At 54.8% G+C, this 12,695-nt stretch overlaps 1 protein-coding gene across 2 annotated transcripts; it reads left to right on the top strand.

Moving 5' to 3' along the window:
- Positions 1–185: 185 nt before the first annotated feature.
- Positions 186–12,573, top strand: ADISSP (adipose secreted signaling protein). Of its 2 annotated transcripts, XM_070419986.1 has the most exons (7): positions 236–306; positions 4,919–4,940; positions 6,583–6,698; positions 8,080–8,222; positions 10,516–10,654; positions 11,528–11,650; positions 11,892–12,573. In XM_070419986.1, exons 3-7 carry the CDS (start codon positions 6,680–6,682, stop codon positions 11,990–11,992), a joined length of 525 nt encoding a protein of 174 aa, XP_070276087.1. In that variant the 5' UTR covers positions 236–306; positions 4,919–4,940; positions 6,583–6,679; the 3' UTR covers positions 11,993–12,573. The 2 variants fall into 2 exon arrangements, with proteins under 2 accessions (XP_070276086.1, XP_070276087.1); XM_070419985.1 differs by lacking the exon at positions 4,919–4,940 and having other exon boundaries at positions 186–306.
- The last annotated feature ends 122 nt before the right edge of the window (positions 12,574–12,695 follow it).

Raw genomic sequence — 12,695 nt, forward strand, 5'->3', positions numbered from 1 at the left:
CCTTCCTCACCGCACCTCCCCGGGCCCTAAGCGAGGGCTCGCACTGCGCAGGCGCACGGCCCTGCACGTGATGCAGTGGCGCAACGCCCGTTGGCGGTTCTCTGGCGCCCGCTTATTGGTCTGAAGCAATCCTCGCCCCACCCCCTCGGTCCACCAATGGGTGGAGGCGGGGGCGTGCCCGAGAGGCGGGTGGGTGCCACTCAGGACTCCCTCCTCGTGCTCGGCGTTGAGACCCCCACTGCCGCCGCGATTGCCACTGCCCCCGCCTTGGTAGTCCGGGCTCGGCTCCGGGGTTCGCCTCGCACGGTAAGGCCACCTCTCCTTCCGCTACCTGCCGGTCCCTCCCCGCTCGCGGAGATCCCCTCCCAGCGGAGCCTGTGTCCTAAGCAGTCGGTGCAGGAGACCCCATGCGGCTGGGGCGGTGGAGGGGCGCTCGGTTGTCGGGGCCGGCGCTCTAGCATCTGAGCTGGGGAGATGCCCGGCCCCGGGGGCGCGGTGACCGTCAGCCTGTGTAGCTGGGGTATCTCTGTGGGGCGCTGTCTGGGGCACGTGTGACACTGTGAGGGCGGGGGCGTAACGGGGTCAGCGCCACCCGCATCCCCCCACAGCTGCAGCCCCTGCCTCGCTGTGTGACCTTGGGCGGGTACCCTCTCTGAGCCTCCCGTGTCTCGGCACCCTCAGGTAGGAGGGCGGTGATGTCGGGGAGTGCGGGCTCCAGAGACTGCGTCAACAGAGGTCATGGTGGGGAGGGCACAGGATTATCTTTGAAGACAGAGACGCTGCCTCTCAGACCGGGAGGGATGTGATGGGGGTTGGGGGTTGGGGTCCTTTACCCTCATTTGTCCTCGGCGAGGAGGAGAATGGGGCGGGGATGGGGGCGCCACATCCTTGGGGATGGAGGCGGGAGAAGATACAGGTCCTACACCTGGCCCCCTGGTGCATCTAGGTTCTGAGCCCGTGTTCCTGTGAATGAACAGGGGCCCCGCTGGACTGAGGAAGGAGGCATTGGATCGCCTTTCCTCTTGCTTCTCGGCATTAGGAAGCAGGAGTAGAACTGAGGAAAGTCAGGGGCAGCTGACAAACCCTGGACCCTGCCTGGCCTTTACTAGTTGGGACCGCCAGGGTGGGGCAGGCAGTCTGGACGCCGGAGGGAATCCAAGCACCCTGAGGGCTTGGGGTAGGGTTTTTTTGGGGAGGGGATGCTAGATAGAGGAAGGCAGCTCTTCTTGGGGAGATAGGAGGGTGTGGCATGATGGATGAGAGAGAGAACACTCATACCTCTCCTTACAAGGAAATGGAGTCACATCCAAACTGAGTTGATATAAAACTGCCACAGCCATACCTGACTTCCGGTCTTACCTTCCCAGGCATTGGTCTAAGTACGTGGGTCCCCACTGTGTTCAGTCTTTGTTGGGTTCTGGAGCCAGCAGGTCAGTGGCCCCAGTGGGCAATCTTTTTACAAGGTTGAGCAATTAAAAAAAATGTCTTTATTGATTTTAGAGAGAGGAAAGGATATGGAGAGACAGACATTGATGTGACAAACATTGATCATTTGCCTCCTGCGTGCTCCCTACTGGGGATTGAGCTAGAAACCCAAGAAGGTGGTGGTTCTGGAGCTCCACCTGCCATAGGCCCTCCTTCCAGTCTGGAGGCGTGGGCCCCAGTGCAGGATAGCCTGGAGTGACAGACAGCACCCTGTGGGGCAGGAGTCTAAGGGGCTGAGAACTCTGGGTTTCTGTGTAACTGTCCGTCTGTCCATCTGTCTACTCACTTGTCATTGTCCCTGGGCCTGTTCTTCATGCCAGAGGCTTCACTGGGCCTGGCTGAGCCCTGCCCTGGATAGGGTAACCTTGAAGTAGCAATTCTCTCTAAAGGTGAGAGGGACCTGAGCTGGCAGCATTCTGTCCTCTAGAAAGAAGTTTCCCCCAATTTCCCTGAGAGTGACTGAGAACCAAAGAAACCCTTAAGGCCCTTTCCAGCCCTCCCCATCCTGCGGCTTGTCCCTGGTACCACCCCTGACCTGTTAGTAGCCTATCTAAGGGGAGTGGGGGAGGACGTAATTTTTTTTTTGCTGGGCTGGGGGTATTTTCCAGGATTGTTCACATCTGCCTTGTGAGTTCCTCTGGTTTTGAGGACAGCAGGCTCCCAGCAGTCTGTTCTCTGTCAATCCCTGGGGACCTGCCTGGCCTGGGAGTGGAGGAGGGGGACAGCAGGATGGAGGTGGAAAGGGGGAGGGAGGCCCCTCAACCCATGAGCTGTATTCTGAGAAGGCTGACGTCCCGGGGGGACCACCCTGAGGGCCATTCCTGGCTGTTCCAGGATTGCCTGAAGTCCTCTCTCTCCACAGTGCTGCCCTGAAATTGCCTTTGCTTCCAAAAGCAGGCCTTTGGGGGTTTGCTTTTGCAAAGGTGGGGGTGAACTGGGGAGCGTTGTCACAGCTTCAGACACCAGCTGCACCAAACCCTCTGAGGAAGAGGCCACTGCTTTTTCCTGTGTTACAGATGAGGAAACTGAGGCACAGAGATGTGCAGTAACTTGCCTGGGCAGCCTGAATCTGGACCAGGACTGCTGGGCTCGGGAACCATGCTCCTGCCCATGCCCCTGCTGGCTCCAGAAGGCTGTGCAGCTGGGGGCATACTCAGGACTGGGCTGGCACAGGAAGGGGCCTCGCAGTTCCCTGTGGACACAGTGCAGCAGGGGGATGCTGGACACCTCCTCCTGCTTCCGATAAGGAATTGTGTGAAGAGTTTGGCTTCCAGGGAACAGCCTCCTGCTGTGAGAAAGGAGGCTCGCTTCTTCCTGGCTCTGGGCCCCTGAAGTCACTTGCTTCCCCCTCTGCTGGTCAGTGCAGGAGATGCAGGTCCTACTCTCTGGCTTTATGCAGGCCCTACCTTTTGGGCTTTCCATGTCAATGACGGAAAGCGTTGATCACCAGTTGATGGTGGAAAGGCTAGAAGGATGCCTAGTGGGAGGCTATACTCTGAGATGGGGGAGGGGTGTGCCCTCCAGGGCAGAAGTTGGCTAAGAGAGTAGGGCTTTCCTCTTCCTGAGAGCATTTGGTAAGAGAGTTGCCAAGAGGGCCCAGCCAAGGCCCCGACTTGGGCTCTGCTTAGTTTGGTCATTCATTCATTTAACAAATATGAACTGAACACAGGTTCTCCCTGCCAGGTGCTGGGAGAGTTTGGCCAAGACAGAGTTTGGCAAAGACAGTTACTGCCCTTGAAAGGGAACATAGATATGAAATGATCCCATAAATGAGAAGGGGATCCTTTTAAAGGTGTTTCAGGCCTATGCTGGGATGGGCAAGGGTGTGGTGGTGTGCTACCCTAAGAAAGTATGCTGGGGCCGAGATCCAGGCCTGGGGGACAGGATTGTTCCAGGCAGGCAACATGCAGTGCATTGTGGGGGAAGACAGGGAGGGGGCCCTGCAAGTACTGGGTCAGAGTGTTTTTGTGAAGAGTCCCCAGGAGCCTTTGCTGATCCGCCACTGGTTACGAGTTTCACCAGGGCCTCCAGAAAGTATCTTGGGAGATTTAGGGATCTTGTGGGCATTGGACAGTCATTCCCCCTGCAGAGGTGTAGCTGGAACAGCCTCTTTGGAAAGTAGGAAGGTGATCTGGTATCCCTTACTCATGGCCATTTTTCACATATTCTGAGTCCATAGTTTCTGAAGGTGGATGGAGTGGATGGGGTGAGGATAGGCTTCTCTCCTAGAGCCAGAATCCCTGGGGATAAGCAGACCCAGAGCAGCCCAGGCCAGAGATGATGAGTGGGGGCATAGTAACCCTCCTTGCACTCTGAGTGGGGCCTGGGAGCTAGCCTCCAAGGGGATGGGGATGTGTGCTGGCCTGGCCTGTACCTGCTGTGGTGACTCCTGCATTCCTGAGACCCAAGCCTTGCCTTGCCTTGCAGCCTCCTTCAATCAGGGGTCCTGGCACCCAAGCTGATCACCGTGCCCATGAGGCAGGGTTGGGCCTGGGTGGACTTCTTGAACTGGGAAGTGGGAAGGGAAGTGAGGCCGGTGTCCAGGCAGCTCAGCGCCTGCGAGACCTCCAGGTCATGTCCTCCGCTGGCCCAGCCCCTGACTGTGAGGCCACCAGTCTGTGGTTTGTTTCCCTTCCTCATTCCCTGGACTAGCTGAGATCATTCGTGGGTCACTCATCTCCCAAATACTTCAGTGTGTATCTCTGAAAAATAGGACATACTTCTCTACAGAATGCAATTTCATTATCTCACCAAATAAAATAAGCTCTTATTTCGTAATGTCGTCTAAGAACCAGTCCCATTCACATTTTCTAATTATCCCCAAATGTATTTTTTATGGGTAGTTAGAAACCCCCTACCCCATTTATTTTTCTTCTCACAGCTGGTGTAGTGGAAAAAACCAGGTCATTTGTCCCATAGAGTCCCTGCCTTCTTGGTCTCTTTCTGTGTTAATCTAGAACAGCAGTTGGCAGACTTTTTCTGTGAAGGGCCAGATAGTAAATAATTTAGTCATTGCAGGCTATGTGGTCTCTGTGGCAACTACTCAAACTAGTTTTTTTTATTTTGTTTTGTTTTTGCAAAAGCAGTTTTAGACGATAGGTAAACAAATGAGTGTGGTTGTGTTCCCATAAAACTTGACAAAAAACAGGCAGTGGCGCTGGCTGGCTGGTTGGTTGGAGCTTCCTCCCATACACTGATGAAAGGTGGCAGGTTCGATTCTGGTCAGGACACACCCAGGTTGTGGGTTTGATCCTCCGACAGGGCGGTCGGGCACCTGCGGGAGCAGCAGATTGGTATTTCTCTCATTGATGTTTCTCTCTCTCTCTCTCTCTCTCTTTAAAATCAATAAAAAACAAAACAGGCAGCAGCCCTGTAGTCTGTTTTTTGCCCATCCCCTATCTAAAAAACTTCTCTTCCTTTATTTTTCTTGCAGTTCAGAAAAAACAACAAAACAGGTCAGTTGTCCTAAAGACTCTCCTGCCTTCTGGGTGTGTCTCATTGCTTTCTTGTGGAGTCCTTTAATTTGTTCCTCTAACCTCTGTGTTTTCAATAAGCCAGCAGTTGGAGCTGGGGCCTTGATTCGATGCAAGTTAGACGTTTTGGGCAGGTGCTGTGCCCTTGCCAGTGGTGCTGTGATTTGGTGCTGCCTCACATCAGGAGGTATCAGTGTGTCAGCTCCCATTGTGAGTGAGGGGCGATTAACCGGTGCCTGGCTGGCTGATGTCACCTCTCTCCATTGCAAACGTGTGTCACTCCCCTTAAGAACTCTAGGTCATCTGTTGGTGACACGTGAGCATCTGTAAGCATCTACTTCTGTCAACCTTTTTCCTCTGGTTTACCATCCACTGACTCACTGCCTCCAGCGTGAGTTGGGGGTTGCAGAATTACTTGGCATTTGGTCATTTCTTTGTTATTTAACAGCGAGAGTTCTTCTGTAAAAAAGAGCTTTCTTTTAACCACCAGGGCAATTTCATTACGGGAAAGGCCAGGAGACAGGCTGAATTATTTCTCGTTATTGCCAATTTCAGAGTAAAGAGTTAGGGCATTGTCACTGTCAGTGGTGACAAATGAGGGTTTGGGTTTGTTTGTTTGGCTTTCTCTCTCCTTTTGTTCCTAATCTCTGTGACTGCTCTAGTTTTATGTATTCCATCTGTTTCCATCAGTTGCACTCATTATTCTTTTTAAAAAAATGTTTTTATTGATTTCAGCAAGAGGGAGAGGAAGAAAGGGATAGAAACATTAATGATAAGAGAGAATCATCGATCGGCTGCCTCCTGCACAACCCCTACTGGGGATTGAGCCTGCAACCCCGACATGTGCCCTGACTAGGAATTAAACTGTGACTTTCTGATTCATGGATTGCCCAACCATTGAGCCACACTGGCAGGCTCATTATTCATTTTGATGTTGAGATGATCCCAGCTCAGCCCACGGGGACCGGGCTGCTCACACAGGCTTCCTGGGCACCTCCGCTGTCCCTGCCTTGAAGCTGCCTACTTTTGGGGAGCTGAGCTGGGAAGGGCAGTCCCCTTCACAGGTGTCTGTTCTGTATATGGCCCTGGTCAGTCACCAGTAGGGAAAGCCCCAAGGACACGTCTTATGTAGACCCCCATTTTTGCTCCCCTCCAAACATACTGTTGACTCTGACTTGGACCCAACTTATTGGGTGTATGACCTGAACACTGTGGACTCTGGCTGCAGGAGGGTACACCCCTTGGTGTCACCAGCTCTAGAACTGGCTCCTGGAAAGAGCCAAAGAAGTCCCCTCCTTTCCAGACTGCCCCTCCTGTCAGCCTCAGGTGGCCTGGGCACATGCGTTCTGTGCTGGTGCTTTGGCACCCAGAAGCTGCAGCTCCGTGCATGCCAGTTGGGCCCTGGGTCAATAGGGTGTCAGGCGGGGTGAGGGCTCTTGGTGAATGTGGGGTGTGGGTAGAGGAGTTGGGGCCAGAGCTCCTTGTGCTAGAGGGTGCAGGCACCACTTGGGCTGCTAAGAGCAGCAGGGGTTTGGGTCCTTCCTAAAGGGAAGTCTCTGTTCTCAGGCCATGGGTGGACCTGATCCCTGCCTTCCCACTCCCTTCCCCACTCCCTACCCTACAGGCTCCTGCTGCTGTCCTTGGAGCATGGGAGGCTGCTGAGCTTACACAGCAGGGTCCAGAAGGAGCTGCGTGTCTCCCCCGTGGCAGGGAGGGCATCCATGGCTGCAGCCAACAAGGGTGAGTGCCGTCCTGGCCTGGTGGGGTTTACAGGGTCTTCCAGCGGGTGCAGGTGAGAGGGGTGTTATTGCCTGTGGGGCCTGCATTGGCTGTGTGTGTGTGTGTGTGGGGGGGGTGTGTGTGGGTGTGTGTGTGTGTGTGTGTGTGTGTGAATGTGAGCAAAAATTACATTAGTAAATGCACCAGTGTTTATGCCAGGTCCTAGGGTACACCCAAGCCCTAGCAGGGAATGTGGGGCCCCTTGGTGTGCTGGAGGTATGAGCCCTCATGTCCCTGTGTTCCAGCCTCTGCGTTGCACTGTGGGGGTTGGAGGGACATGCGGGGCTTGGGTGAGCACTGAGCTTGGCGAGGTGGGTAGAGCCACAGAAAGGGATTTTGGGTTCATTCAGAGTCAGAAGGACTACTGGAGGGTGTTAGGCAGGGGAGGCTGGTGAGATTTAAGGGTCGGGTCTGGGGTCTCAGCAAAGAATGTGGCAGTGCCAGGCTGGCTCCTCTGGACCTCCACCGAGCGTGTAAGAATCCAGGCCAGGGCGAGGCCAGGCCCTGCACCAGGAGGACTCTGAGCAGGGCTCTTGGGAGGCCTCGGGATGGTGGGGCCAGAGAGGACTGGGGTCTTGCTCTTGGTAAGACAGACCTCGCCCAGGACTGGCTCCTGATACTCTGCCTGTCTCAACCCCTGCCTCCTGGCTTTGGAGAACCTGATCCCTCTGGGGACAGCAAGGGTCTTGTGAAGGGTCACACAGACGAGGGGGTCTCTGGGCAGGGTCCTGGAGGCTCCCCTGGGTTCTCCTATCTTTCCTGCCAGTGATCTGGGACAAGTTAGGGGCAGCGCAGCCTCTCCCAGGTGGTGGGCTCAGTGTGGGGTTTGCCCCCTTTTGTTTTTCCCACTCCCAGACAGGTCTCAAGGAGCCTGTCCCTGTCCTTGCCCCTCACCCCGACCAGGTTGGGGTCATCAGGAGTGGCAGACAGGGACCTCAGGCACAGGCATACCTGGAAGAGAAGGTCCCAGAGATGGGGAGCGTGGCCCTGTGGAGGAGACCCCTGGGGAGGCTTCCTGAGGCCAGGGCTGGGTCTTGGTCCACCTGGGGCTAGGTGAGAGTCTGGAAGACTGTCTCTTCTTGTGTCTGGTGTCAGCCTTATTCCCTAAGTGAGGTGTGATAGTAGCCAATTCCCGACGCCCATTCTTTGGGTATTTTTTGTGGGAGGACTGGGCCTCAAGCCTCATGATCCCCAGAGTCTGGTAGGATGTGGCCTAGCCTTGAAAGTGAGTGCTGTGTGATGTCAAGGGCACTTGCAGGGGGTAGGGGAGCAACAAGGAGGAGTCATTTCCTGGGGGTAGAGGAAGCCCGCAGTCCCTGGAGCCGTCTTCCACTCTGCCTAGGCAACAAGCCCAGAGTCCGGAGTATCCGCTTTGCAGCAGGCCATGATGCGGAGGGCTCCCAGAGCCACGTCCACTTCGATGAGAAGCTGCATGACTCGGTGGTCATGGTCACCCAGGAGAGTGACGGCAGCTTTCTGGTTAAGGTATGTGCACGGCTCCCCTCCCCCATTAGTCTTACTTCCTCCACCTCCTTCTCAGCCCTGCTTGGCTTCCTGGGTCTGTCAGTTCCACATCCTCTAAGTTGAGGCCTGGGTTCAGGTCCAGGCCTGCTAGTCAGGCTCTGTGACCTTGGGCAGTTCACCTCAGCTTCCTGTTCTCTGAAATGAAGACAATTCACATCCCATAGAGTTGGTTCGAGAATAAAATGGAAGAATGTATTTATGTTACACAATTGGGAGACTAATTTTGCTAATAACAAGGTATGACTTTATTTTCCTTTTTTGCCAAACCGCTGGCTAATTCAGCCCCATGTTTTCTGCTCTTTGGAGCACACCTTCTCCTATTGCTCACATTTCACACACCCTCCAGAGTGGCTTCTCCAACTCTTGGGACACTGTTGGATCCCACATCCACTTGGGAGGGGCAGGAGAAACTCTCTGAAGGGAATGGATTGGGGGAAACAGAGAGTGACGCCCTCAGGTTGGACAATAAACCAGGGCTCCAAAGTTGAGCAGGAATGCCAGGGGAGGGGGGCATCTGGTCCACCGAGACCACTCTGAGGAGGGGCCCAGATTCATACCCATCTCTGCCCAATCCTTGCTCTTTCTCCTAGGACAGCTTCCCCAAGGGAATAAACAGAATGAAATAAAACTTAAAAAAATAGCCCTGGCTGGTTCGGGTTCACATCGATGTTTCTCTATCTTTCTCCCCTCCTACCCCACTTCCATTCTGCCTGAAAATCAGTGGAAAACATATCCTCGGGTGAAGATTTGAAAAAAATCTCTCCCTGTCCCCCACTCCCCATTGCAAAATCTATTCATGTCTATTACAGAAACTTTGGAAGATAGAGAAAACTATAAAGAAATTTAAAAGTACCCACAATTTTAGAATCTAGAAATAACAATGGTTAATATTTTGATGTGTGTCATTCTAGTTTTTTTTTTTTTTTATAGCTTTGTTTCCATAAACAAAAAGCTGGTATCACAGTGTAACACTGTTTTTTGCTTGCTTCTGTTGTGAACCGTCTCCTGCCTCTATCAGTAAATCATTTTCCACGAGATTCTACAGCTGTATTCCATTATATGTATCATCGTTGATTTAGCTGACTCCCTATTCCTGGTGTTACTGCTGTTTCTATTTCTTACTGTTAGAAAGAGGGCAGTGATGAGTATTTTTTTGCACATCTTTGAGTATTTCCCCTGGAAAATTCTGCAAGTGGTGCAGCTGCATCACAGGGTCATCCTTGGCAGGCCCAGCCAGAAAGCTCTCTTGAGAAGTGTATCCTCCACCTGCAGAGTGCGGGAGCCACACGGACTGAGCTTTATCATGCAGTGGCATCAGCCTGATCCCATTGAAAGGCTAAATGTTCCATGCAGCCAACCCCAACTGGCCCCCAGGGACAGGGCCCTCCGGCCCCTGAAAGCATGAACAGAAGAGTGTGTGTGCATGTGAGCTGTGGGTACAGCTGCACCTCTGTGCCTCCTGGACTGGCACTCGGTCAGCCTGCCTGCTCAGCAGCCACCTTGGCTTGTGACCCTTCATACGGCTGGAGTTTCCAAGGATGGCGGCTATCCCAGAGGGCATCGGTTGCCAAGCACTGTATGGACAACAGAAATTGCTTGGACCCTGAGTCGGGCCTGTTGGACACAGTGAGCCTTTGAGTGGGCAGGCAGGCGTCCATGTTCAGATGCCAGCAGGCAGGCAGGAGCCTGGGTTCAATGGCTGGTGCCAGGTCTGTGGGCCAGCTCTGGACTGACACAGCTGGTCTCGTGTCAGTTTCTAATTCTAAGCCAGCCTTCATTCTGTGCAATTTGTGTTGCCCCATGCCTCCACATGAGTGACTGGAGGACCAGTGTCCCTGACCCAGGGCTGTTGGCTCTGGGCAGGCGATAGTAGTGATGGGGGCAGGTGGATGGCCCCTTCTGGGCAGTGGCTGGTACCTTGCTCTGTGCTACTCATGGTAAGTGTGGCCAAGAGGCCTGTAGCCTGTCATTTCCCAGCTTCCATTTCCTTGTCTATAAAATGGGCCACTGAGGAGCTCTGGGGCCCATGAGACAGATGCTGAGGAGTGTGTGGCCCAGCTGTGAGGTGAGGTCCTCGGGGAAAGACCTGGAGTCACCAGGCTTGGGGTGTGGACCAGCTGGAGTGGAGGGGGCAGATAGACCCCCTAGGATCCCCAAGGAAACAGGTGCAAAGGCCCACAGGATCATAGATGGCATGGGCCCTGGGGGAGGCTGTAAGTGAGGGTGCTTCCTTCCTCCATCCTTCCTGCTGCAGGTTGGCTTCCTGAAGATCCTGCACAGGTATGAGATTACCTTCACTCTGCCCTCGGTGCAAAGGCTGAGCAAGGACGTCCGAGAGGCACCTGTCCCCAGCCTGCACCTCAAGCTCCTCAGCATCATGCCTGTCCCAGAAGGTGCGTCCTCTGCTCAGGGTGCTGGAGGCTTGCCTTCCTCCAGCAGGGCCTGGGTGTGAATGGGAGTGAGAACATGGGATGCTCTTTTCCCCCCACGTAGTGGGGACAGGCAACTCAGCAGCTGGGAACATGACGCCTTCTATACGGGCTTACAGTGTGGCAACTTGGCAGGTCCCTGGCCCCAGGCCTCACTCCCTGGACAGAAGCTCATGGGCTCACACTGTTGGCCTATGTCTGCCCCACTGCCTGATAGTTCATTTAGCGGGATGATGGGAGCCACTGAAGAACTGGCTCTGGACCTTAAGACCTCCCTCCCTCATGTCCCTCAAGAGCAACCTGCTGGAGCCTTAGGAACTTCAAGGCTCCCTCCTAGCCCCCACCTGGGCTTTGGGCTGGGTGCTGCCTCTCCCTACCCTGCTAGCTTCAGCCCCCACTCCCTCCATAGGCTAGGGCATCAGTTTCACTGTGTGCTGAAGCCCCAGCTTCAGTCACATGTCCCCCCACCTCCTCATGACCTTACCCTTAAGTGGATTGAGCAAACTCCCTCAGGCCTTTGCCTCTTGCCACCTAATCTGCTCAAGTCCTGGCCTGCCCACCCCCACTTTCCAATCAATCACTCCCTCTCCTTGCCTGCCTTTTTGGGGAATCAGCAGTCCCTCCTCCTAGAAGCCTAAGTTTGACCCTTGGAGCCTTAATGGGGTGGCCACAGGCCTGAGGCATGTAGAGTTCATTGAAGAATGGGAAATTTCTCGTGCCTGCACCCCAGCCCCAGGAGCCCGGGTCCTGGGCCATCCTTGCTCCTTTGGAGGAGGGAGCCAATGAGTGCTGGGAGGCAGGGGCTGGAGGCCATGGAGTTGCTGATTGCCTGGACAGGTTACAGCATCAAGTGTGAGTACACAGCGCACAAGGAAGGCGTCCTCAAGGAGGAGATGCTGCTAGCCTGTGAAGGTGGCACAGGCACCTGTGTGCGAGTGGTGGTGCAGGCCCGCGTCATGGGTGAGAGTGCAGGGCGTGCATCTGGCTAGGGGAGGGAAACACCTGTTTGGCCAAAAGGGGATTCTACCTCCCTCCTGTCTGAAAAAGGGATCCTTGCCATGGCTGGGGTTCCCCACCTCCTTGTTGAGTGTCTCCACCCCCCCCCCCCCAATAGAGCCCAGAGAGAAGGTGGAGGGGACCTCTTGGAATGGGTGGGGCCAATGGTCCAGCCTGGCATACTGACTTGAAGCCTACCTTGCAGACCGGCACCATGGCACACCCATGCTGCTGGATGGTGTCAAGTGCGTGGGTGCTGAGCTAGAATACGACTCGGAGCACAGCGACTGGCACGGCTTCGACTGAGGCCCACGCCCCCACCCACCTTGGGGCCCCTCAGCCTTAATCTCCACCTCATCTCCCCAAATGCTGCATGATGGTGTGGCTTCCTCATCTGTCCCTAGGATGGGCATGGGGGTGGTGTGTCTAGGAGCCTCCAAGCTGGGGCCTTGCCCACGCCTCTCCTCTGCCTTCATTCATGCCACCTCCCTGCCTCTCCTGTGTCTTCCTCTTCCCACTTCCTCCTCTCCATGTGCCTCAGTCTCCTGCGGGAAGAAATGGGTTGAGCCCCCAAGGAGGCTATCTGAGGAGGGGTGGGGGGAGGGGGAGGACCTAGGGTGGGCTTTACCGATCCCTCCCCACTTGCAAGCCATAGGAGCTCCAGCCAGGGCCTGGAGAGGAGGGAGCTGGCTGTGATGTCGTCATTTCCATTACTGCTGCTGCTGTCTCATGTAAGCCGCCTCTCCTGCCTCCTCCCTCTCCCACTGCTGTCTATGGTGAGTGGAGGGAGGTGCAGTTCCCAGCTCCTGCACCCAGGTGTGTGTCACTGGTTTTTAAACAATGGTTGGGATGAAACCCTAAAGAAATAAAACTTTCAGTGGATACCAGAGACCAGTGGAATGTTTGTTCTTCAGGGTCCTGAGAACGCCCAATCCCTTAGACTCTGGGCCAAGGTAGTTCTACTCTTAGGAGGCAAGGGACTGTGTGGTATTACAGTGCCTAGTCCCCA

The sequence above is a fragment of the Myotis yumanensis genome, unplaced genomic scaffold (assembly GCF_028538775.1).
Source record: "Myotis yumanensis isolate MYYU_CA2020_CCGP unplaced genomic scaffold, mMyoYum1.0.hap1 SCAF_7, whole genome shotgun sequence".
NCBI lineage: Eukaryota > Metazoa > Chordata > Mammalia > Chiroptera > Vespertilionidae > Myotis > Myotis yumanensis.

Bases quoted from the DNA above. Each gene is read 5' to 3' on its own strand.
- ADISSP (XM_070419985.1), top strand. The intron at 8,223-10,515 runs GTATGTGCACGG...TTCCTGCTGCAG, and splicing joins ACGGCAGCTTTCTGGTTAAG to GTTGGCTTCCTGAAGATCCT. The intron at 11,651-11,891 runs GTGAGAGTGCAG...CCTACCTTGCAG, and splicing joins GGTGCAGGCCCGCGTCATGG to ACCGGCACCATGGCACACCC.